The sequence below is a fragment of the Trichoderma atroviride genome, chromosome 2 (assembly GCF_020647795.1).
Source record: "Trichoderma atroviride chromosome 2, complete sequence".
Taxonomy (NCBI): domain Eukaryota; kingdom Fungi; phylum Ascomycota; class Sordariomycetes; order Hypocreales; family Hypocreaceae; genus Trichoderma; species Trichoderma atroviride.
This window is the reverse complement of record NC_089401.1, coordinates 1,216,329-1,241,176: the sequence shown is the minus strand read 5'-3', so window position 1 is coordinate 1,241,176 and position 24,848 is coordinate 1,216,329. Positions and strand designations below refer to the sequence as shown.

The 24,848-nt window shown below is 50.3% G+C and overlaps 8 protein-coding genes and 1 non-coding gene across 9 annotated transcripts; 3 read left to right on the top strand and 6 right to left on the bottom strand.

Moving 5' to 3' along the window:
- Nucleotides 1–148: 148 nt before the first annotated feature.
- On the bottom strand, nt 149–1,934 carry TrAtP1_003133 (uncharacterized protein; the record flags this gene model as incomplete). Its single annotated transcript, XM_014087705.2, has 2 exons — nt 149–1,628; nt 1,708–1,934. The coding sequence occupies 2 exons, from the start codon at nt 1,932–1,934 to the stop codon at nt 149–151; spliced, it is 1,707 nt and encodes a 568-aa protein (XP_013943180.2).
- A 706-nt stretch (nt 1,935–2,640) lies between these two features.
- On the top strand, nt 2,641–4,518 carry TrAtP1_003132 (uncharacterized protein; the record flags this gene model as incomplete). Its single annotated transcript, XM_014087704.2, has 7 exons — nt 2,641–2,643; nt 2,696–2,741; nt 2,844–2,976; nt 3,052–3,511; nt 3,570–3,857; nt 3,915–3,999; nt 4,061–4,518. 7 exons carry the CDS (start codon nt 2,641–2,643, stop codon nt 4,516–4,518), a joined length of 1,473 nt encoding a protein of 490 aa, XP_013943179.2.
- Nucleotides 4,519–4,908: 390 nt separating this feature from the next.
- On the bottom strand, nt 4,909–6,724 carry TrAtP1_003131 (uncharacterized protein; the record flags this gene model as incomplete). The annotated part of the gene is made up of 3 exons (XM_066111756.1): nt 4,909–5,655; nt 5,725–5,862; nt 5,966–6,724. 3 exons carry the CDS (start codon nt 6,722–6,724, stop codon nt 4,909–4,911), a joined length of 1,644 nt encoding a protein of 547 aa, XP_065967835.1.
- A 2,811-nt stretch (nt 6,725–9,535) lies between these two features.
- TrAtP1_003130 (uncharacterized protein) lies at nt 9,536–12,198 on the top strand (the record flags this gene model as incomplete). The annotated part of the gene is made up of 2 exons (XM_014087702.2): nt 9,536–11,171; nt 11,246–12,198. 2 exons carry the CDS (start codon nt 9,536–9,538, stop codon nt 12,196–12,198), a joined length of 2,589 nt encoding a protein of 862 aa, XP_013943177.2.
- A 508-nt stretch (nt 12,199–12,706) lies between these two features.
- On the bottom strand, nt 12,707–14,896 carry TrAtP1_003129 (uncharacterized protein; the record flags this gene model as incomplete). Its single annotated transcript, XM_014087701.2, has 1 exon — nt 12,707–14,896. The coding sequence occupies one exon, from the start codon at nt 14,894–14,896 to the stop codon at nt 12,707–12,709; it is 2,190 nt and encodes a 729-aa protein (XP_013943176.2).
- Nucleotides 14,897–15,134: 238 nt separating this feature from the next.
- On the bottom strand, nt 15,135–16,649 carry TrAtP1_003128 (uncharacterized protein). Its single transcript, XM_014087398.2, has one exon. The coding sequence runs from the start codon at nt 16,549–16,551 to the stop codon at nt 15,349–15,351; it is 1,203 nt and encodes a 400-aa protein (XP_013942873.2). The 5' UTR covers nt 16,552–16,649; the 3' UTR covers nt 15,135–15,348.
- A 4,072-nt stretch (nt 16,650–20,721) lies between these two features.
- TrAtP1_003127 (uncharacterized protein) lies at nt 20,722–21,135 on the bottom strand (the record flags this gene model as incomplete). Its single annotated transcript, XM_066111755.1, has 1 exon — nt 20,722–21,135. The coding sequence occupies one exon, from the start codon at nt 21,133–21,135 to the stop codon at nt 20,722–20,724; it is 414 nt and encodes a 137-aa protein (XP_065967834.1).
- A 463-nt stretch (nt 21,136–21,598) lies between these two features.
- TrAtP1_003126 lies at nt 21,599–21,693 on the top strand. The gene has a single exon. It is a non-coding gene; the product is annotated as a tRNA-Phe (tRNA).
- A 58-nt stretch (nt 21,694–21,751) lies between these two features.
- TrAtP1_003125 (uncharacterized protein) lies at nt 21,752–23,952 on the bottom strand. The gene has a single exon (XM_014087699.2). The coding sequence runs from the start codon at nt 23,679–23,681 to the stop codon at nt 22,119–22,121; it is 1,563 nt and encodes a 520-aa protein (XP_013943174.2). The 5' UTR covers nt 23,682–23,952; the 3' UTR covers nt 21,752–22,118.
- Nucleotides 23,953–24,848: the final 896 nt, after the last annotated feature.

Sequence of the window (24,848 nt, the reverse complement as noted above, 5' to 3'; positions counted from 1 at the left end):
GTTTCATCACTGTAGCTGTAAGAGGGGAGAGAGAGAGAGAGAGAGAGAGAGACAAAGAGAACGACGAGCACCTCGTTGGAAAGAACCTTTTCTGGCAACACCTTTTCTGGCAACATCTTTTCTAGCAGCACCTTTATCAACAACATAATCAGTCATCTTCAGCATCGCGAGGGTCATTCTCCCTCCAGAATTTCTCATAATCATCCCAAGTCTGCGAGGGAAAGGTAAGTGGCACAGTAATAGGGGCAAATGGGATGCCCGCATCCTCAAACTCTTTAAGACGAGTGTCAGTCTTGGGTCGGCTCCTGTTGACGCTGTACACCGAAATCCGGTGGCAAGAGTGCGTGACATGCAAGCCCCAGTTCCAGGCTGTGCGAATCTCAGGAGGCTGCGTATTCATGGCATTGTCCCAGCAGCGGACCACAATCTCAACCCAGCCCTCAACGTCGCACGGGAGGTCATAGGACCATGTGCGCCAGGTCCACCTCCGCTTCTTGGAGAGGTTCTCGAGAGGTATGGTGTACCAGTTGAAGCCGCCATCGGCTGACAACTCCACACGCTCTGGCCATCGGCCTCCTCCAGAGTAAGCCCAGCCCTTGCAGCGGATCTTGCCGTTGTGGATGATGACTTGCTTCGTCCACGGGAACATGATACCGGAGCTGACCGGCATCTCTTGGATTTGAATGCCGTCAGTCATTTTCAGGTTGTGCTTTCCGACCTGCTGCGGGAAGTAGAGATACTCGGCACTCTGGACAGGTGCTCGAGACGGAAGCTTGATGGCCTTGACGCGGTAGAGCCACTTGACGCTTCGAGCTCCAATGTATCCAAAGACAACGATGCGGAGAGGATATCCGTGGATGCGAGGCAGAGGTTCGCCATTCATCTCCCATGCGAGCATCACCTCATTTGCCTTGACCTTTGACCAAGGCACACTGACAAGATAGTTCATGCACTTGTCATCCTTGAAGTAGGTCTCGCAACCATAGAATTCCAGGTGCTTGGCGCCTTCGATCAAGCCTCCACACTCTTTGATTACCTTCTTGAGACTGATGCCAGTATATTCAGCTGTACCAATTGCACCCTCGGCCCAGGGAGCTTGAGGGATCTCGTCACCTTGACCAGGATACTTCAAGATCTGTTCAATACGGCGGGTTCCAGAGCACTGGATGGTGATTGTCTTTTTCATGCGTGGAAACCTGGACTCATCCATGAGATCATCCAAGGTGTATTCACGAGGCTTGGCTACAAGACCGTCCATCATGAAGCTATACTTGTCCTTGTCGATGATCGGGATGCCTCCATGATTTCTCACAAAATGAAGGTTGTTGGGAGTGATCTCCTTGTCAGTGACCAGACGCTTCGGGGGCTCCCCGTTGTATGGAAACTGCAAGAGATGAAGCATATCTTTGTGCTTCTCTTTGAGGACACAGTTCCAAGAGTCATCAGGAACTCTGGTGAGTTCACCGCCAACAGCATGGTGCCACATCTTCCAGCGAGTGCCGGGAAGCACGGGGTTAGTTGGCGGGATAGGTCCAAGCTGGAATTCAGGGTTTGGTGGAAATGTCTGCGACGTCAGGATCTTGTGCGCCGCCGCCTTTTTGTCTGGATGATTCTCCCATTCGACAAAGCTTGCGCATATCATGTCAGCATAGGAGTAACAGACCGTGATGTTCACGTCAATGTATCATGTCTTAGACGATGACTTACCCGATCCAGCCATCTCGCTCCCGAACAAAGAGCTTCTCAGGGTCCCCCACAGCCTTTATAGCTTCCTCATCCTTGGTCAATTTCTCGGGGAAGACCTGAAAGATGAGAGATTTATTCTCGGGCTCGGTCATATCAATGACCGGGAGCTCGGCTCCCGCAAGTCCTTGTTCAATCTTCCATTCATTGGGCCGACTATTTGTCGGTATCATTGTCTTGAATGGCGGCATCTTGATTCAAATTTTTCTGGCTTTTACTGATTGAGAGAGTTTCGTTTGGCAATTGAGAGATCTGCGTGATGCTTGGGCTGGCAGATCGCAGCGCACTCAAACTTATAGCTACCCGATTCCCCGCTCCAAAGTCCGAAGAGATTGCGAGCTTGCATTATCTCGTCCTCAATTGGGCTGGGGAGACATGCACTTCATTTAACCGCTAAACGGAATCTGCGTCATCATGAATGAAGCGACACTATCGATCCAATCAGGATTGCTGCAGCTCGAGATATACTTTGCCCCCGCATGAGGTGGCTTGGGGAGCTTCATATGATAGCTGAGCCGGATTGGTGTAAACGTGCAGAACCTTCTCACTGCATGCAAGCTCATGAACTAGTAGAACTCTGCCTTAGCCGCTTCATCGCCAATCCCTATACGCGAAAGCGGCATGATGGCGGGGATTTCAGCCATCAGCGTACATTTCAATATCCCAATGATGAAATCGTAAGCGGAGAATGACGGTTTACGTCGTTACGAGATGGGCACGCATGCTACAAAAACCGGCCATTTGACGACTGCTGGGGGGAGGAGAATTGAAAAAAAAAAAAAAATCAAGATTTGGCATAAATAGCTATCGTAGCCTGGCTATATGAACGAAAAATACTATTGCCCGAAAAACACTATCGCCTGAGAAATACTATTGCCTCAGCAATACCCAGCAAACATGGTGAGCTACTATATGTATATTCGTGTGAAGAACTAGGACTCATAATTTCTAGTCGGTTTCTTCTTCTTCGGACCATCCTACTAGCACTATGGCCAATGGTAAGTTTCCGTTCGAGATTTTGCTATAGTTGAAAAATATCATTATCGATTTAGTTTTCAAACCAAATCATTCAATTGTATCAATTGACTAATAGCCTCTAGGCCAGCCAAGCGCTGATCCAGGCTCTGTGCAGCAAATTCGATATGGCAACGGCAACGGTGGTTTGGTTGTCTTGAGCGATACCCAAACCATTGAAGTCCTGGCTCATTTTGCCCGTGAACGCATTCCTGAAAGGTAAGAATAAGGCTCCATTGCTATGTTGTTGAGTGGTTATTGGACTTTCAATACTCATCCATCTTCGCATTGCAGGAGCGTGCATGCAAAGGCAGCCGGCGCCTTTGGCGAGTTTGAAGTGCTTGAAGATGTCTCTGACATAACTGATGCGGATTTCCTCACCGGCGTTGGAAAGAAGACCAAGGTCTTGACCCGTATCTCAACCGTCGGTGGAGAAAAGGGATCTGCCGACACAGTTCGTGATGTCCGAGGCTGGGCAATCAAATTCTATACGGAGGAGGGTATCCAGGACTTTGTCTTTAATGATCTTCCTGTCTTCTTTATCCGGGACCCCATCAAATTTCCGTCTATGAACCGAAGCCACAAGAGGCACCCTCAGACTAATGTTCCAGATAACACCATGTTCTGGGATTTCCATAAGAATAACCCGGAGGGGATTCACGCTCTGATGCACCTGTTTGGATCGCGTGGTATTCCAGCCTCGCTCAGAAATATCAATGGCTATAGCGTCCACTCTTATACCTTGAGCAAGGCTGTAAGAGGACTTCTCCAAGCAAGCTAGCTATTTTATAGCAGACGCTAACAATTGTTAGGACGGGAGCTATGTCTACGTCAAGTGGCATTTCAAGCCAGAGGATGGCGTCAAGACCATGGACGCAAACACGGCTGTCCGCCTCGCCGGATCAGACCCGGACTATCATGTCAAAGATCTGTTCAAGTCTATCGAGAACGGCAAGTATCCAACTTGGTCTGTTTGCGTCCAAGTCATGAAGCCTGAACAGGTCAAATCGGCACCCATTGACATTTTCGACTGCACGTTCACTTGGCCATTTGATAAATATCCTCTGCGCCGCATTGGCCGCTTGACTCTTAATAAGAATGTGAGTTCATCACTCATATTTCAAAAGAGATATTTCATACTAAGTTTTTGAATTTAGCCGAACAACTACTTCCAAGACATCGAGCAAGCTTGCTTCTCGCCCTCCAACATGGTTCCAGGCATTGGGCCCTCGGCAGATCCTGGTTTGTAAACCCAGTTGTGCCCTCAATTGAGAATGCTGTTACTGATGGATATGACGTGCAGTTCTGCAAGCGAGAATGTTCAGCTATCCTGACGCCCACCGTTATCGCGTTGGACCAAATTATTTCCAGCTGCCGCCAAACAGGCCAACTAATACCGTCTACGCACCCTATGTGCGAGACGGTCCCGGAACTATGAATGGAAACTATGGTAGTGACCCCGACTACGTCTTCTCAGAGCTTCGCCCAGTTTCTCAGAGCAAACGGGTCCAGATACCACTTCAAGAGCACTGGGACGGAAAAGTGTCGTCCTTTGCTACGAAACTTTCTGACAACGATTTCGTGCAAGCTCGTCAGCTTTGGAAGATCATTTGCAAGGAGGAAAATGGCAAGGAACATTTCCTATATAACATCATTCCGACGTTGCAGGACATCCCTGCCACCCTAAGGAAGGAGGTTCTTAGTAAGTCATACTCCCCCCCCCCATGTGGGAGCGATACGTGTATAAGAGACAGAAGCTGACAGTCGTACAGAGTACTTTGGGCGTGTTGATCCAAGCTTGCAGCAGTGTCTTGAGGAAGACCTCAAGAAACAACATTAAGTATAAAAAAGGAAAAGAAGAAAAGCATGTCTAAGGACAATGTGAAAGCTAGGTTTGGCTCCGACCATGATACGATGCTTGGTGGTATCTACATGTACTCACGGTCAAGAACACAATTTTAGGTCAACAATTTGTATCTTTACATTGAAAAGAACGGACAGTAACTCCAGCAACTCCAACGCCTCTTGTTCTAATAAAATCAGAAGGCATGTGAGTGGTGTGAACAAATGAACCCATAACACCGTAAGACTTGCCGGCATCGGCATCGTGAGATCTATCTCCATGCAGTATGCATCAAACCACAATAGCACTTACGTAATGCTTCTTCCCAGCTCCTTGCACCAAATCTTAAACTTCCACTGTTCAATCATCGGCCCCATGGCATTTTTATCCGGCACCAGCGTGTTTGCATCTGCTGTGGTTCCATACCATATGTTCTTTGTGGAGATGACGGCTTCCGCCACCCAGACCGTTTGCGCCAGGAAAAGGCCGCCCAGAAGGCCATCTTCCCTGCGTGCAACTGGGTTGGTGCTGCGCTCCAGCGTTGTGTCGGCCAGCGCTTGAGCCTCTGCCTCGACGTGAGGGAAGCGAGAGGGCACAAGCGACACCAAAAGCCGCCTCTTCAGCATGCCGCACATCATAAAGGTGCCGCGGAGGACCGGCCACGGCATGGAGTTCTTTCCCTTGTTCCAGGTCGGAGCTGCGAAGATGAACTTCATGCTACTGCTTGAGTCCACATCGTCTTCATGTGGAGGGGTTTGGCCTTGTTCCTGCTGCCGCAGCAAGTCTTCCCACATTCTCAAGTAAGTCAGGTCTTTCTGGAGCTTCTCGACTGCCGCCTCAACCTCACTTTCTGCAGGTGGAGTGGACGACAGGACCAAGCTGGTGACCATTTTGAATATGTTGGGTCCAAAGATGAGGGCAGACCAAAGCCGATAGATGAGCTTGCTCTGCTCCGGCGGTATGGTCGGGTCATGGCAGATGGCGGCGCGCAAGACCTTCTTCCATGGCTCCTCGGTCAGGAAGCATTCCTTGTTATTGAGGAACGATTCAGTGACCTTGAGAGAAGGGTCAGCGATGAGCTCTCAATGTGGGACTGCCTATGTCTCTCGCCTAGGTATACATACTATTGGGCCGATGTGGGCCATGAAAAGAGCCAGTTCAAAGTCAGTCTTGAACCTCTCAGGGCCACGAAGCTGAATCAGCCTGGCAGCTCCTGCTGCGTGGCACTTCCAGGACGCCATCTCTGGATTGGGGCTCAGAAGCTGCACAATTTCGGAAAAACCAAAAGGTCAGTAAAAGCGCTTGACGGCATCAATAGAGCTTTCTATCTAACGCATGTTGCATTAGATCTCATTCATGACATACCTCAAAAATGCCAAGGAGTTCTGCCGCATACAGTGTCTCCTGGGCCATTCGGAGCTCCTCATCGTCGATGGCCCTCTGAATTTCTTTGAGAGCCTTGGCATAATGATGGAGAACTTCGCCATCTATCTCTTGCGTTGGAGTGTTGGTAGCCAAGCCGCGAGTGATTTGACTTAGCCTTGCTACAAGACAGTCGACAGTATAAGTCAAGGCGGTAGCTTTACCATACAGGCTAGGCAAATAGTCTAACAGCCTTCTGCTCTGCATTTGAGATAGCGGCAGTGAGAACAGTCCGTCTCCAGTCCTGCCGGGCTCCATGGTAAAGCAAGAGAGGTAGGCCATTCCCAAATGCAGGCCTGTGAGTGGTGCAATGAGCTCCAAGATGGGGAACCTCGTGCTAAACTTCTGGCTGTAGTCATCGACAACGATTGTGTGGATTCGTATGAGCTGCTGCTTAGTCGGCTGCGGGCTGCTGTCCGTCGCCTTTTTCAAAAGCTTACGCTTGGTTGCTCGCCTCTTAGCTACAGCTCCATTACCAGCGGGCGTACGGCCAGCATACGCATCGTGCGTGTCCTGGCCGTACAGCACCGACTCTGGATACTGGACCGCGTTGCCGCGATAGTTTCGCTTCTGCTTTCTCGTCGTGGCCACATCCCGCATAGCATGCCGACGGATTAAGGTGCGAGACTTGGGGTCCTGGGGTACCCTATGGTTGTCATAGCTTACAAAGGAGAAGATCGTCTTAGTGGCCGCGGCCGCCATTGTTCGATCGATGTTACCTGCAGTTGCAGTTGGCTCTGGGATTAAAGAGTTGGCAGTGTGTAAGGGTCACCTGTGAGAATGGCACGGTTCCGTTTCGGGCGCCCGTCTTGCTGAGGTGGCGCGAGTAGAACTTTTATCTACGACCCAAATTCGTACGACACAACAGAAAGTTCAGGCAGAGTTCAGCAGCTCGCCTCATATATCAAATCCAGCCCTGCATCTCGCAACCACGGCGCTATGCTGCTTCGGGGCAGTTGATGCCTTGTCAGAGTTGCATTGGAGCTGACGGCGGACACGCATATGCATGCATGCCGTTAGCGCCAGCCACTTGGACCCTTTGTCCGATGGCTTACCATATATAAAGAGCAGCCTATTTTTCGACAGGATTCAAGATAATCGCTCGCAATTGTGGCCGGTATTGTGCCAAATCTGCAACGCATGCCTTGCAGGGTTGACAAGGGAGGTCCTATCTGGATACTGTAGAGACAGACAGGCTTACCACACCGATCAGCCCTATCTACTTCAGATGAGAAACCTGATTTCTGGTGAGCCTGACAGGACTCTTGAGTAGCACCAAGACGGGTAACATCCGGGAGGTAAGAAGTATCAACTCTTGTGCAGAGTAAGTATGTACCCATGAAGTGCCTATTGTTGCAGGTCCTACACGTACTTGCACATGCTTTCCCTTGCCCCTTATATCGCTTCCTGGCGTTGCTCTGATAAGAGCTAGGAATGCTATATTCTATTGGGATAGAATCACCAGCTACTAGTACTGCCCTGCCCTGTCTGCGTTCTAACTTCTGACTTGAAATTCTCCCGAGGGGAATCCTCCAGGATGCGCTGGCCACGCGACTAACCAGATCATCTCATCTCAGGCGGCCTGTCATTCGTTTCTCCCGGCTGCTCAAGCTCCATTATCTCTTCTTCGCGCTTCTTCTGCGTTCCCCGCCTTCCAGGAATGGCTGCAGGGATTGTGGCTAATCTGACAGCCAGGCCTTGGCCGTTGCTCACGGAAAAGAAGCTTATATATATTTGTATACACACGAGTGACCGTCGCCGTTGCGATAGTCGACTCGTGTCTCACCAGTGGTCAGCTCACAATGGCCAGATCGGCACTGAGCGCGCATGTCCAGCTCCTATCGCATGGGGGTTTCGCTGACGTACAAATATCACGGCACGCATGTAAGCACCCACGCGTATTACCCAACGCTGCCTGTTTCTGCCCAGCACTAGGTCCAGTAGAGCATCGCGACGGCATGCCTGGGACCACCATCACCACGCATCCCACGCAATCCCACGGTGGCACACAGTGCTGGTCCAGCGAAGCGAGGACAATCCAGCAAAGATCGCCACGGGGAAGCGGATGAAGATGCACGCGCGCGAGTGGCAGTCAGATCCTCTGCAACACTGCTTATAGAGCAATGTCGTTGATATACTGCTCTAATGCGCGCAAGCTTCAATGTTTCACTCTGCTGCTGGCTCTGTTCTGTGTGATTGCACATCTCGCTTGCAGGGATTCCATCTGACAGTGCATCACGGATGCTACGCCGTTGAATGTGATTCCGGCATCCTTCTTCGGCTTTCCGCAACCGAGTGGTCAGCGCCCTCTCTCGGACTGGACGATGCACGACGGCAGCAATTTGCTCACCCAGTGCTACTTAAGCGTGTGGTTTTGTCTCTCGCATCTTGACGCTTCGACTCCTGGAAATGGGTACGAGCCGTACGGATCTCGGAACAGGATCAACGTGCCGCCGAAAGGACAGACCCGCCCTTTCTCTGCTCCCCACTCGTCTACAGAACAATTTGAACATCCCTGCCACCGCTTGGAGCCGTCGAATCAGAGCCCTCCCCACCGCCTCCAGTCTGCGGTTGACTCTCGTGGCCGAATCATGCTCGATCGATGGTCTTCTCTAGCGGCAGGGGTCTCGTTGATTGCCCGTGCCGCAGCCAAAATGGCGGCCGGGCGAAACTGGTGATTGGAGTGGACCGGCGCCAGAGCTGTCGAAAGGGGTCAAATCTCCCACGAGCTCGCTAGCACCAGGAGCTATACTGGCGCTCGAGAAGTGTCTGCCGTTGGACGTTTTTGCTGTCGTCGTGATCGCTGCAGTTGTCGCTGTTGCTGCTGCTGTGCTGCTGGCCCAGCTTGGCTTTGTGCTGTGTGTCTCAGACCAGAGAACGCTCGCAAATACTGCAGCAGTGCGCTACGACTCGACTCGAGCTCGGATTGAACTCGACTGGACAAGCGACACAGCTAACTCTTGACCCCGTGCTAGTAGCCTGCAACTAATTTCCCTGCCTCTTCTGTCTCGGTGACTAGAGAACGGTCCATGCTCCAACGAATCGTCCGCGTACGCCGCCTCTTGAGTCTTTGGCTGCATCCGAGCTCACACTATTGCACGCTTCAGCACTGAATATCCATATTTTTTTCCTTTCTTTTCTTTTCGTCTTCTTCTTGTTCTAGTTGTTGGTACCGGTCTTTTAGAGGCTCGCGGGCTTTGGTCGGGCCACAACCTACCGAAACTCCGGCTGCGTGAGCGTGGGGAGCGTTTCATGCAAAGGCAAAAGCTCCTCACAGACGTTGTTTGCTGCCGCCGGGGCCAGACAAACGTGGCTGCGTGCGCCAATTTCACGCTGCAGCCAGGCGAGACAGTCGACATTAGACACTCACCGTCTCAAGCTATCGAGTACCAGCGTTGGACAAGTCGCCCTGCGGCTCGCCGCTGCCGCCCACCATGGAACGCACTTCCATCGATTCGATGCCCCCCTATCCCAACACGCACCCACCGTGTTCACTCGTCTCAGCGCAATCGCATGTCGTCGACGCCCACTTCTGCCGCCCGCAAACGATACGCCATTCCGCCTGGGAGCCCTGAGATTATTTCCAGTCTCATCACCAGCCTTAGCGCCATCGCTGAGCCTGCCAACCACCACTTCGACACCGGCCTGACTTCAGCGACTCTTTCTCTGCCAACGAGCCCAAACTCTGGCCAAAGCCGCCGCAGTTCTCGCTCTAGGCGTGGCTCTGGTAGTTTCGGCGTTGACTACGGGGCGTACAAACAGCCTTCCCTTTACCAGGAGCACGGCGGCCCTATTTCCCTCGACGAGCTTGCGGCCAGCCCGCCCGTTATTCGCACATCCAAGCCTCCGAGCGGCTTTTCGCCTCTAACCGCGCCGCAAAGCCCTCGAAGCCACCGAAGTACAAGTCGAGAGAGTGGATTCAAATCCTTTATACGTAGCGCCGCAAGCTCTCGCCCATCATCCACGGGCTCGTTTGCATCCAAGAATGATGATGCTCGCAGCATCGGCAATCTTTCTGTAGAACGTGGCTCTGCGCCTCACCCGGAGCTGAGACCACGCCGTTCTCTCGACAGCTGGGGTAAGAAGTCGAATCGCAGTAGCAGAGTCCTTAGCTATATGGGCTCTAGAGAGCACCTTCGCGAACCTCAGGTCGATAGAAAACGAGCCTCTTCTACTCCAATAGTTGGCGGCAGCGCGACAGTAGGAAGTAGCATTCACAGCGGAAGCAAGACAGAGCAATTCTTTGGGGAGAGTTCCATCAGCGAGGAACCAACGGGAGTTAGTACCGATGATAATCTGCTTGGAGACGGCCTGCACCATATTCCGGCTCGCGATTCAAGTCTACGCAATTCGAGTTCCAGTAGGAGGCGATCCAGTCTTCGACGACCAATGAAAGACAGCGAAGGACTTGCTGGGGACAAATTCCTCGAAAGTACAGAGTCCGGCTACGGTCGTGACTTTACGAAAATGAGGCATCGCCGCTCGGACTCGGATACCAATAAGTCGACCACTAAGTCGTCTTTATACGACGTTGAAGAGAACTCGACTCGAAAACTGAAGCAGAGGGCGTCTAGTAGCTACTTGAGCGCGAACTACATTGCAGAAGAGAGAACAGACGAGCTCGAAGATGAAGGCGCTCCCTTCCCATCAGTCTCACAGGGGCGTCGGCGAGATGAGTTTGATCGCAGAGACCAACGCCTTTCTAGCCAGACAACACCTGGACCCAGCGATACACTCCGTTTGAAGCGCAGTAGCTCTAGATTAAAGCGCCTCTCAGTGCCTCTTATTCCTCAGGAGAATAAACGCGCAAATGACGAATCGGCTCCGAATACTAAGCCCACGGGCTATGAGAGACCTCAGTCTGCTGATTCTGTCGATGATGCTGTGGAATCTTACCTTTGCTCACCACGGCTATCCCAAAAGATTCGCCATCCCGAGACTGGCCGAGTGATTTCGTTTTCTGAGGTCGGTGACCCAGAAGGCTATGCAGTTTTCTGTTGTGTAGGAATGGGCTTGACGAGATACATCACTGCGTTTTATGACGAGTTGGCGTTGACTCTGAGGCTCCGTCTTATTACCCCCGATCGACCTGGTGTGGGAGACAGTGAGCCTTATGCTGACGGAACGAGTACACCTCTCAGCTGGCCTGGTAAGTTGCCATGACTTTATTTGAAATGTATGCAACTTGTGACATATAAATGTCTGCTAACAAATGTGCTGCAGATGACGTGTACGCAATCTGTCAAACTTTGAGAATCAGCAAATTCTCTCTGATGGCTCATTCGGCTGGAGCCATCTATGCTTTAGCCACAGCTCTTCGCATGCCTCAGCATATTCGAGGGAAAATCCACCTGCTTGCACCGTGGATCCCGCCTTCTCAAATGAATGTTTTTGGGTCGTCATCACTATTGCCGCCATCACACACGCTTCCAACCGCTCAAAGAATCCTACGCGTCTTGCCAACGTCTTTTCTGAAGGCGGCCAACAGTAGTTTCATGTCGGCAACCAGCTCATCAATTACAAGCTCTTTACCAAAGAATCCTCGCAAATCTAAACGCAAAACGGGCCACAAAGATGGCAGCAGCAGAAATGCTACACCATCTACGGACAAGGAAAACGGCAACCACGCGGCGGACGGCAAGGACTCAAATGGCACTCTAGTCAATGAAGGGGATCAGGCATTCCCCTACGCCAAAGAAGGCGTGGACAAGACTCTGCCTCAGCCTCCGACGGGCAACGACGTGTCCGACCCACCTCCAGCTTTTGATCCTCTCGCCGATAAAGAACGACAGCAATCGTATGACATACGGCTAACACATGCGATATGGGATCTTGCCACGACGAATGCAAATCCAGCTGTGGATCTGCTCATCTGTCTCGAAAGACGACATACCATTGGCTTCCGGTATGTCGACATCACTCGACCCGTGATTATTCGTCACGGTAGCGAAGATACTCGGGTCCCTGTTGAAAACGTCAAATGGCTGGGCAAGATCATGAAGCGATGCGAAGTCCGAGTACTCGAAGGAGAGGGCCACGGTTTAATGGCCAGCGCCACAGTAATGGGCTCCGTGCTGATGGAGATAAGCAAAGAATGGGAAGACTGGGAGAGAGCAACGAGGAGTGCGGGAAACAAAGAACGCGAAAGAGGACGACGCGGAGCCCCTGGAAAATGAGCTTCACAGTTCAAGAGGGCTCCCCCATTAAGATTTTTTTTAATAATTTAGCCGTGCCATTTATGTAGGCATCTTCCTACAAGCTAATATTTAATTGGGAGGATGGATCATGGCGTTCGTATGACAGTAGAGCAGCTTTTAGATCACAGAAGCTTAGATGTTCTGGCAGCATATGTCTTTACAAAGGAGGAGGAAGATACCCCGAAGGATGGAGAAGAGGAATTGCCAAAGAATCTGCGGTGACTTTTACCTTTTTGAATTGTTTTAAGTAATTACTACTCGCTACTTATGTCAGGTCTGACGCAGCATCAGCGTACATGGCGATCTAATTTCTTGTTAATCACAGATTCTCTTTTCTTCATACTGATTCAATAAATTCATGAGAGGGCTTAACTGAGTTTGACCAGCCCTGAATTTTCATTCATGTGAATTGACAATTATAAAATACAGCTCTTTCAACCTTTGAACTACGCCAAACAGTGTATACACAGACTTGATATGTTTTGTCTTACGCCTCCGTCAACACTCTAGTCCAGTCGAACTTTCTCCATCCTTTCTTAAATCCATCAACCCTACTATCAATCTTCGCCCATCGCCCTTGCTTCTTAATAATGTGTGCATCAGCATCCACAATGCCACCGATAATCTCTCTCGCAAAAAGATCTCCCTTTGGCCAGCGATCCGAATTCTCAACAACGTGGCCCAACCCTCCGTCCAGCGTAAACCACACGTGGAAATAGGGCATCTCCTTTGCGATACACCGGCGGAACGCTGAGCGGCCCATGCCTTCTTTCGCTTTGGCGCCGGTGTCGATGATCTTGCGATGCTGGGACCATTCCTCGTCAGAAGAGAGGAAGGCCTCCTTGAAGAATGCGGGTGCCATGGCGCCTTGGTCGTAGGGGATGGGGATGGCCATCATGGCGGCGTGCATGTGCTTGTGCGGCGCGGCGGCGTTTTCGTAAAAGATGACTTCCCGGCCCTGGTCATGGTACATCCTCGTGAGGCTCTTCATAAAGTTGCGAATCTCCTCCCACTCGTCGTCGTCGCACTCGAGGAGGTTGGTCCGATGCGCGGTGGGGACGATGACGGCGCCGCCTTCGCTGATTTCGGGCTCGGTGGCCAGCGTCATGAAGACGCGCGTGGCGAGAGAGACGACGGGCGCAATGGGCGGCAGGCCTTTGTCTTCCTTGTGGCAGAGGGGACAGTTTTCGAGGACGCGGTTCATCTTCTGGAACTCGCTGACGGCCATGTTCTTCAGGTTGACCTCGCTCTTGTGGATGCGCTTTGCTAGCTTTTCGGCGTTTTCGTCCATGTACTCGAGGTCGTCGTCGAATTTGGCGTCTTTGGCGATTCTCTCGGCAAGGCGCAGGCCTTCGCCGCCTGCCTGCCCCTTGGTTCGGCGTTCTTCTTGGAGCATTTGCTCGATGGTCATGTCTGTGTTTTCTTCGACGAGGCCGCGCTCGCGTCCGCGCTTGGTGTCCACTGCCTTGACCTCCCCGCGGGCGCCGGCGAGTTGGCGACTCTCCATGACTCCAAGGACGACTGCTTCAGGGGCATTGAGGCGAGGCGTCATTCCTGCCGCCGCAAGGTTGTACTCTTCTTCTAGCTGGGCTGCATTGGGTGCCTTGCGTAGCTTTGCCTTCATCATTTGAGCACGAAGTCTGTTTAGGGCTGTCTGGTCCATTGGAACAGGCACTGGCTGTGGATGATCCTCTCGCACGACTTCCCCTTGGCGGATTTCTTGTCTTGCTGGCTCTTCACGTTTTTGGCTCTTCACTCGTTCTCGGTAGAATTCACCCGTAGGCTTGTCTTTTGTCTTCGCATCGTCGCCGTATAATCTTCGCCTCTCCAGCTCTTCCTTTTCTTCGCGCGCATCGTCAAAGAACTCCAAGCTGCCAAATTGCTTCTTGGCAATTTCTTCCACAGACTGTCCCGAGTCCTCCGCCGCAGTATAAACAGCTTTCAGTTTGGTCATTCGCCACGATGAGCCAGAATCGCCAAATGTATAGTCAACTGTTCTCTCAGATGGCTGCTGCTCAACAGCGGACGGCAGCTTGCCGCTATTCAAGTCTTCGAGAAAGCCGCTGTTAATCTCTCGACGAGATATCACTCGCTTCGGTGGCTCTGGGGTCGGCGATCGAGGTTTTTTCTGCCCGGGACGGTGGACATGTTCGACTTCAAAGGCCGATGGCGCGGTCATCCAAGCATCTCGTTCCAGTGGTTTTGACGTGCCGGTCGCATCTTCGTTTGAAGACTTGTCCTGATCCGAAGGAGGCATCTTGGCCTTTTCATCTGATGACTTGTGGTGTCGGTCTTCTCGATGACGCCGTCTGCGGTGCTCCTCGTCGCCATCGTCCTCGTCGCGTGATCGGCGGCTTCTCTTGTGCCGACGGTCATCGTCCTCGTCGCCATCTTCATTGTGGTGTCGGCGACGGCGATTGTCGTCTCTGTCTCTGTCTCTATCCCTCTCCCTGTCCCTATCGCGATCCCGGTTACCGTCCCTGTCTCCATCTCCATCTCTTTCACCGTCGCGATGCCGGTGCCTGTGTCTTTCTTCGCGGTCTCTGTCGTCGTCTCGATCTCGGCGATGGTGGTGTCTGTGCTTGTGATGGCGGTGTCGCTCGCGGTCATGTTCTGATTTTTCGCGCTCAGCTTTGTCAGCGGCGAGCTGCTGCTCGAATTCCTCCAGTCCATCCATGATGCTGTGGGAGTTGTCTTGGTCGAGGCGGACCGAGCAAGCTCTGAAGAATAAATGGCTGGGTCCTTGTTACGTCAGGGTTTTGGGCAAGCTGTAGCTATCGTTTGCGCCAAGTCCCTGTGCCATTAGCGCCTGGTACGCCTATAGCTTAGTGCTTGACGATTGTACCAAAAGGTAGTCCCAATGTCCGAGAATGCAATTTTAGCTATTATCTGACGTTTGAATCTTGTTATAAAAGGGTGAGCCATCATTATAATTAAGAGCATCACTGTCCCCAGTTCAGTTATTTTCAAATTAGGTGATATACCAAGCAAAACGCCCGTTATTCTTGTGGACTGCTAGCTGCTTGCCTATTTTGGCAATTGAGAAAAGCTCCTAGTCCTGACGCCTTCAGCTTACCCTATAAATGCGAGATATCATGATACAAATACTTGCTCAGCTGGGTATTTACTCTAAGTAGACTCATCAAAGTCTTTTAGAAGCCTATCAAGCTCTTCATGCCTGCGGATAGCATCTTTTAGTCTTGGCCAGTCTCCTCCCTCAGGAATAGCCGTACGATCTGCCTGTTGAAACCACTGAGCATATCGATTATACATTTCTCCAACCAACTTTCCTCCTGGTGTTGGCAGCTCGTGTTGCCATGCTTTCCACTCTGTTTCCCACGAGATTTCAGTTACCTCATCCGTGGCGTAGTCATGAAGCTCGATTTTGATACCGGGTATGGTGGCTGCTTGTATGACCGGCCCAAAAGGATTTGTTATCTTCAGTTCTCCGTTTTGGCCCTGGATATACCACACAAAGGGTAGGTCGCCCTTGAATGGGTTACCACCCCTGAAAACAACCGATAACGTCGCGCCATGTTGAATATTTGCGGCACCTGGGGCAAGCTCTCCGTGAGCTGTGATGAGGTCTGGAATGTCGCTTCGCACAGTCCGCAGCTGCGCTCCCGCCTCATCGACAACTCCAACCACTGGCCATCGAAGCTGTGTTGCGGTATGGGAATCTTTGAACTCCCCCAACACAAAGTGTACAAGGTCAATCATGTGAGCGTACAGAATAGTAACAAAGTTACCTCCAATTGCTCGCTGAGTAAACATGTCTTCCATGCCGCCAGCAAGAATCGTGCCAGGTCGTTTACCCCATGCGGTAGCGCTGAAGCCACGTACTTCGCTAGAAAGAACTTTTCCAATTCTATCAGATGCCAGTATTTCCTTGACTTTGGTGGTTACCGGCGAGAGCCGTGCCTGTAGGCCGATGATGCTGGTTTCGTGTTCTTTGCTGTCGCCCAGAAGAGCGATGCTGCGCTCCAAGCTCTCAGTCAGCGGCCATTCGACGTACACAGCCTTTCCTGCCCTGATGGAAGGCTCTGCGGCCGAGTAGTGTTTGTCAACTCTGGTGACTACTGAAACAAGATCGACTTCATCGTCTGCGGCGAGCAGAGCAGGATCGCCGTATGCTTTCACGGCGGAAGAGAGATTGAAGTGGGACCGAGCCTTTTCAGCTGCCTCTTTGCTGGAGTTGAGAAGCGCGACAATTTTGTATTGAGTCTTGCCTCGAGCGGATTGAAGGTATGGGAGATGGGCTACTGCTGCCCATGATGTAGTGGCATTCGATGAGAGGCCGACCAATGCAACGCGAATAAGTTTATCGGCCATAGTTGGAAGAGCACACTGGTAAACAAATGCAACAAGTTCTTGAAAATGTGCTTCTTGCACAAGAAACTAATTTGCAGCTCTATCTATTTAAACATGAGTTTGTTTTCAGTTGGGCATTTATAGATACATATATCGTGATTCCACGGCGCGGGCACCGCACTATATTGACAGCGAGATGGCACTAGATCTGATGGAGCATTTGCATCGATAGACCAGAGGCCAATCATGTGGCTCGGAAATATGTGCACTTTCCTTAAATCCATAAGCTCCGCGGTTCGCCGAATTTCCAAGTTTATAAGCTACCCACAGTGGTAAAAACCGCTTCAGAGAGGAGATGACAAACTACGATTTCCGCGGAAATTGAATGGGGCTGCTTTGTGAGTGGAGGTTCTAATACAACTAAGATGTAGTCTATTAGGTCGATGACACAGATTGCATCCTTGTTGGTCTAGTATTTGCTATGAGTAAAATTTATGCTGTCCGAATTCATCCTGCTTTATTGTCGATGGCATTAAGCAATACGGCGAAGAGGTTGGTACTTAAAAAGACAAAATTTTAGCAAAAAAAACAGAAATAGTGGTAGAAAACGAGGTAGAAGAGCTATTTCTTGATTGACGTGAAGACTGCTTGTCACAAATAGTTAAGAGGGCAGGAGGTCTAAACAAAGGCTCTTTAGAGTAGAAAAAAATGAGACCAAAAGAATTCAGGGAAGATACAGTAAAGAGTGACCACACAGATATATGTAAAAGAGATCTTCAAAATGCCCGTATGACAATACACATCCCGCAACGAATTAGCTTCACGCGTAGCGTAGCTACATGTATCTTGTGGTGCCTTTCCACTCCAACTCTCTCTTCCTCTCCCTCTTCCTCTCCGTCTCTCTCCCTATATTCCTATGTCGAGCCCTCCACCTCCTTCTCTGGCGATTCTGCAAGCTACTTCTCGAAGAAGTTGGGCACTGTGAAGCGGGTGCGGAAATTTCAGCCTCTTTCCGCCACTGCTCTAAAGTTGACAAGATATCTACCGTAGTTGTATGGTCCTGTCCCAACTCTGCCTCAGTCGCTGACAGACAGCTCTCCATTAGGCCAATCGCTTTATCTGCTTTCCCCATTTGTTTCCGAATACGAGCAAGTAACATCATGGTTGAAATGATATTCGGGTGATGGGCCCTTAGTATCCCTTGTTGTATTTTAAGTATTCGTGTCACCAAGTCTTTCGCTATTTTGAACTTGCCTTCAGAGCAGTACATGTTTGCACGATCATGCAAACTCATCAGCGTGGATGGGTGCTGGTCTCCCAAAACAATATTTCTAAACTCAAGCGTTTGCGCCTCTAATCCTTTTGCTTCTTCAATCCGATTCTGGTGGCGATATACTTTTGACAGGGCCCTCATGCTCTCGAGTGTGTCGGTATGAAATTCCCCTAATACTAGCTTTCTTCGCTCGAATGCGTATGAGATCAAGCCTTCCGCCTCTTCGGAGCGATCTTGATCTAGATATATTATTCCAAGGAGATATAGACTCCCGAGCGTAGAGCGGTGCCAATCTCCTAGTACCATATGTTGTAACTGATATGCTTGCTTGCTTAAAACTTCTGCTTCTTTCAGTCGTCCTTGCCGATGGTATACTGCCGCAAGCTGCATAATCTGTTCGAGCGTTGTTGGATGTATTTCTCCACATCGTATCCGAGTCATATCTAGTAGCTTTTCCGCCAACTCTCGTAATATTTCCGGATAGTAGCCATTGCCCCAGAGACATGATATTATTTGACGCAGAAGCGACGTGCTAGCTGCATACAAGTCATCATTGTTCAAGTCAGATCCTGCTTTTCCAAGAACGGAGTTTGCATGAGGAAGATATCTTAACAATGTTCCAAAATCTTCGGTTGGCAACAGCTTGGTTGGAAACAGCTTGGATATGACCATCATTGCATACCGAGCGTATTCAGCCATTTGTTTCTTGGAAATGAGCCACTTGTGTATCACTAGCTGCACAAGACGGTGCATATTGAGATCTTGGTCTGTTCCCTCAGATATAAAAGAGAATGACCTGAGGAGATCTAATGCTTCTAACAAAGCAGATGAAGTGCTGTTTTCATTCTCATTTGGGTATAGCTCACGGTAGTAATGTTCAACAAGTATTTTCGGAATGGCCTGGAAATGTAAGACACCTAAAAAAGACAAAATGTCGCTTGCAATCTTGTCGATTTGCTCGATTTGTTCAAAGGAAATGATCCAGGTTGCCGTAACTGCGTGTGGCGCCCTGGAGTCTCTACCCTCAGTTTGAAATGGTTCATTCAACATATCAACGAACTCAGAGTCTCCTTCATCTAAGCGATCGACATAGTTGCGTACAGTTATGCGCCTCTTTTTTATAAATGATGCCGCTTGCGCAAGGGCGAGCGGCAAATGGTCGAGCCTGGAGGAGAGAGTAGATGCGTCTGTTGCGGAGATTTCGGCTGGTAAAATGGCTCTCAGAAGCTGGTAGGCCTCGTTGGAAGTCATGCTGGGGACTTCAATAGGGTCTCCTCCTCGGCATAAGTCGACTGCTGCATTCATGTTTCTCGTCGTAGATAGAACCATACATCCCTGATGGCAATCTGGCAAATATTGAACCAGCTTGTCCTCTTCGGAATCAAGTTCTTTTTCTATATCATGAGCGGTATTTTTTCCTTCAGAGAAAAACAGCTCACTGTCGTCGGCATTGTCAATTATCAGAAGCCACCGAGATTGATGCTGTGCTTCAAGCCATTCTTTAACGAGCGACAAAACATTCGCTCCAGGGTCATTGATTCCAGGAACATTGCAAGTTTTAGCAATGTTAGTATAAGACTCCCGGAAGCGATGGGCATTGCTAGCATGAACCCAGAATATCGAGACATCTGGATTCACCTCTCGTAGCCAGTACGCGAAAGCTATTGCTATTTGTGTTTTTCTATAATTCGTTAGAAGTGACAAGTTATTAGTGTGACCAAAACATACCCGTTGCCACCAAGGCCACAAAGTGAAACCCTTCTACGCGGCTGAGATGGCCCTTGATATTCGCACAGGCCGAACTGCCGCCTCATCTCATTTTGGATTTCAGGCCTATCAATAAAATCTTCATTTGGTGGATACGGGATGAGAACTAGAGTTGGGTAGATGTATTAGAGCAAAGATCGTGGCTACAGTATTGATTACATACACTTTGCTATTTTGTGTTGCGGATCGTCTCCCACTGTGAGAGCTCGCCTGGATAGACTCCTCATCCTCTCTCTGACGTTTTTGTATTCAGTATCGTAACGTCCGAATTTAACAATCTCGGAATGTGTGCGAGCAATGGCGCAAATGTGTTCTGGGCCGTTTTCCCACGGGCGGCAATTTGTAGCTGAAGATTTGGTAACTAGAATTGCAGCAGGTCCAGTGATTTCCCATTGTCCAGTCTCGTTCTATACACTACAATTAGTTGAATGATGGATGTATAATGCCATTTTGAGATAAAGCTCACTTGAACTGCTGTTGGAGATTTCAAGGTTTCATAGAAACAGAAAACCTCAGACTTGCCCTGCTCGCCTAGAGCGCTGCAAAAGTCTCTCTGTTGAGTGCTTAGAACTTGCGAATTGCAACCAATAGATTGAAGCAGAAACTGATTTGGTCCGTTACCAGCCATGGAAATAAGCGCACTTATATTCATGCCATTGTGCGGAGTACCAAAGAAGATGACGCCGTATACGGCGCGGAGAAGTTCTTTGTCTTGTGAAAACTCCGATCTCGACAAAGATATTAATAGCTATGACACAAGATATTAAAATAGAAACTTTTTTTTGAACAATTGTGCACGTTCCCTACCTGTTTAATGATCAATCCTCCGAGACTGTGCCCAAGGAAAATGATTGGCTTGAGTTTCGAACCAGTTGCTATTGCGAGCAGGCTATTATGGAGTGTAGTGGCCAAGTCTTCTAGATTTTGCATGTTGCTGCTATTCACAACATCTGACTCATAGCCATATATCATTATCCTTGCCATTGGCTTATTCGTAGTCTCTGAAGTCAGATCATATGGAAGGGAGTCACGCAGCCACATGTGGGACCCATTCCTTTGTCTGAACGATCCGAACGCGTGGCTTCCGAGGCCAGATAATGCGATCACGCTAGTACAGTTAGTCAATGGTTTATTGAACAAGATGTAGACACCTACTCTATCTTATGGTCTCCTGGAGTCGGAGCAAAAAGCGTTGTTAAGCCGTAAAAGTCTTTGTCGATGCTTAGGTATTGTTCACCTGCAGCCATGGCGTTGAACGTTGCTGGTACAACAATGTCCCAATGGGGGTGCCTTTGAAGCCGTGAGGGCAAGTCTGGGAACGTGATTGTGGCGGATTGGTATTGTTCACCAGCGTCAGTAGCAAGTGACTTGATGGACACATCCAGGCCATTTTCCTGACTCTTCAAGAAGCTTTGCAGTTGTTCACGGCTCCAGTCGGTCGGCACACCGCGAATTCGGAATGAAATGCTATCGGACTGCGATTCTTTGTCTGTGCTCTCGGATGCTGCTGCCTCTGCTGAACTTAACAGAGGCAACTGCAGTTTCATAATCATATGTTTTTTCATGGTACTAGTTGGAAGTATTCGGTGGTAATTGGAACATGTTTTGAACAAACTTTGCTGTAGGGGCAGAGCAGCTACAAGTCTCGCATCCAGCGGGACATTGGAACACGGCTAGAGGTTGCACAGGGAGGGAACCAATATCTATTTGTTATTGTCCTCTTTTATGCATGATGAACCAACATGAGGAGTTCTACGGCGTACAAAATCCACAGCAGTTCCAGCGACCTTGCGATCTTCGGAGATGAGGGTTGGTTCATCTATGGATTCCATTGTCAAGATCAGGTTTATGGAGATGTCATCCGCCTTACAACATCATCAAACATCTTGCTTAATCTTGCTTATCGAAGAGGCTTCTTCCTCTCTCACCCTTCTTTATCACACATCCGAGATTCTTCGTTATGAGGGAGGCCGCCCTCCTCTCCTGTGTAACTTTGATAAAGTGAATACTGCGGCCAAATATCAACTAGCGGCCTTAGCTCAGCTGGGAGAGCGTCAGACTGAAGCCTCAACTTCAAGTCAATTGATATCTGAAGGTCGTGTGTTCGATCCACACAGGCCGCAGTTTTTTGCCATCCAGAACTAGAAATCTAGTAACTTTTTTTTTTTCTATCTCTAGAGCAGAGTAGGAGCGCGTTATTTCACCAGTCGATAAATTTCTACATTTTTTCCTTCTTAGCTTTATTCATTCATTCACTGATCTCGTGCGGTAGTCAGTATAAGATGAGTCGCGCGAATAGCTTGTATCTTTGCTTGCCATTTAAATCTCGCAAGATTCCTTCATATATGGATCGTATGTACGAAATACTCCATATGTATGTATACCTTTGATAATAAATGCCTGCCCCGCCATCCATTTATGTGTAGGTGAAATCCAAACGCCCAAAAATGTAACCCAAAGAAACATACTCCGCGGCATCTATCTGTCCTCTAGGATAAAAACTCCGACAAATGAACCGCCATTAACGCGCGCAAAAACTCTTGTCTACTCACAACTCTGCCCGCCCGTCCGATCGCCCAAGTTTATACGTCGTCATCACAACCGCATGATCTGACGTCCATTCATTGTTCTGATGATTTGGCTCTGCAGCGGGCTCGCCAGCAACAATCGTTTCCGACCGGAGAACTTTGAGGCCCTGGCCCTTGTGGTACACAAAGTCGATGCGATCTAACGGCTCCGGTCGACCGTTGTTGTCCAGATAAATGGGCGACCAGGTGATGCCGGGCTCAGCGTTGGGGTCGGGATGAGCCTCGCGGAACGAGTCAATCAGGCCCGACTGGATGGGAAACTCGGAGCTTGGCCAGGGAACAAAGCCATAGCCACAGTGCGCCTTCTTGGTTGCTTCGGTCCAGTCCAGGTGAGATGGCGCATTGAAGTCGCCCGTCAGGATAACGGGGATATCGTCAGCCTCCGAGAGGGCATCTTGCATGGCACTGACGATTTCCATGATTTGCGGAGTGCGCCTGGATTCATACTCGCGGTTGAGGACTTGGGCCAGCGGCATGTGGTCGTAGCAAAAGTCGTACGGGCCATAAGGATCAAATCCCAGATGGACATTCCACATTATAAGCTGGCTTTCGCGACCGCCCAGCTCGATGCGAATAGATCCGCCGGCAGATTGTTCAGGGAACGTCTCCACAATGGGGTAACGGCTGATGATGCCGACCTCATTGGGGCTCTGCCAGTAATACCATCCAAGCGCCTGAGCGAGACGAGTTGCCTGGCCATTCCAGCTCTCTTGAACGCCGACAATGTCGACATTCGTGTTGATGAGAAAGCGGATCTGCTTGTTGTGGTAGTCCTTTACATTTGTGCCGCCAAACCACATATTGTAGGACATGACCTTTATTTCTTCCACGAGCGGCTCGCCGGCTTTGCGCACCGGGATCTGGACCTTGATCGTCGCAGAAGATCCATCGCTCGCGGTCGCCTTGACAACAAAGTTTGTGTCCTTGTCCTTGTTTCCAGGAGTGCCAGAGATGGTTCCGTCCTTGGAAAGATTCACCCAGTCGGTGCCAAAGCTGGTGACTTTGGCGAAGTGAGTGGCGTTGTCCTTGGGATTAGCAATCAGGCGGCCGAGCTTTGCTTTGAAGGGGCTTCCTTGTCGAGCATTCTGGGTGATGATCCGATCGGTGACGAATTCAATCGGGCCAGAGCCGGGGATGATGACGTCGATGGGCTTCGAAAGCCACTGGTATCCGCCCTTTGCCAGGAAATAGGCCTTGTAAAAGCCCGGGGGGAGATTCGAGACATCAACCAGCACACTGCCCGTCGCATCAGGCGCATACGCCCAGTCTAGCGAGCCAGCGACGAATTCTTGCTCAACAGGGCCGCCATAGTATGACTGGTACACTGCGACCCAATTCGCGGGGTCCGGATCCGGCGTCGAGTACTTGAACGTGAGGAGCGACTGTCCGACGTCGAGAGCGAGAGTCCCGGGAGGGGACGCGGCATCGCGCGGCGACATGATGGCAGCGGCCGACGATGGCGATGCGCCGAAAAAGAGCGAAATGGCAGCGGTCGCCGCCGGAATCAATGAAGGGAGCCTCATGGCTTTTGGCTGTGTGCGGTGCGCGCAATAACGGCGGATGGCGAGCGTTTAATTCTCTCACGGGGCCGCAGATCGGGCAGATCAACTGCGGAACCTGTCGGGCAGAGAGACGTCTAGCATGGGACGAAGTTGAAGGCGGGAGGAAGTCTGCGGCGATCTCTTTATACGGAGCCCCAGCAGCCACATCTTGAAACACAACCTGACGGCGTCGTTACTTCATCGTCATGACCCTTCCGTCTCCATCCATTAGCGCATCACGAGTGTCTTGTCGATGGTGGCGCCTCGACAGGGCCAGGCGCTCCCTGCTGTTCCCTGTTAGCGCACTTTAGGGGCCTTGAGATCCCCCCCCGGATTGCGCGCTATCGGTGCTAGAGGCCCCTATAGGGATGTGGGCGCCACGGTGGAGATTCAGCGGTTGGAGGGGATTTCTCTACGGGACGTGGGGTGATACACGTACAAGTACTACGCGGCCTTTTTGGCGCTAGACGGTGTCCAAGACAGGCGAGTTGTTGTGGCACGAGTTGTTCTGGCGGTCTGTTGGAGAGCGCCTCATGATTCGGTTTCTGGATGAGCGTGATTTTGTTTCGACAATAATCAGCAACATGTCTCAAACCCCTTCCCTTTGGCTTCGATTGGACTTTTGAACTCTTGCATCAGGTTAGAGGCAAAACCTTTGTGAAAGTCTATTTCTGTTTCAGACTTTGGCGACCTATCAGCCAATAGTGGAGACAAGACATGAGGCTTGCGGGTAATGGCAGAGCATTACAATCATCAGCGCCCACGATAGTATGTAGTAACTTTTATGGGCAAAATTGTTGCAACAGTAGTGCAGCTACCATCATACCTTGAGAGCTAAAGAATGCGACATTCAGGGTCCCAAGACCTCATCGCTAGCTCGCCCGTTTACATGTACCTGACAAACCTGTCGTCGCTCTGCCTGAACCGCTACTGGGCTGGAGGCATCGCGATGTAACGTCAAGGTACATGCAGCTGATTCTATCACCAGGCGGCCGATATATGAGTTTATGTTTCCAACATGCATCATGATGCTCTAAAGTTGTAAAATATGAACGAGTGATGTACTCGGCACGAGGCTATAGGCGAGTGACTACATGTATCGACGCAGAGATGAGAACAGCTTGAGGTCTAGATTTAGAAAGAAAGGAC

What these genes read in the sequence shown, in the direction of transcription:
- TrAtP1_003125 (XM_014087699.2), bottom strand. Translation starts at nt 23,681, where the DNA reads ATGAGGCTCCCTTCATTGATTCCGGCGGCGACCGCTGCCATTTCGCTC.
- TrAtP1_003128 (XM_014087398.2), bottom strand. Translation starts at nt 16,551, where the DNA reads ATGGCCGATAAACTTATTCGCGTTGCATTGGTCGGCCTCTCATCGAAT.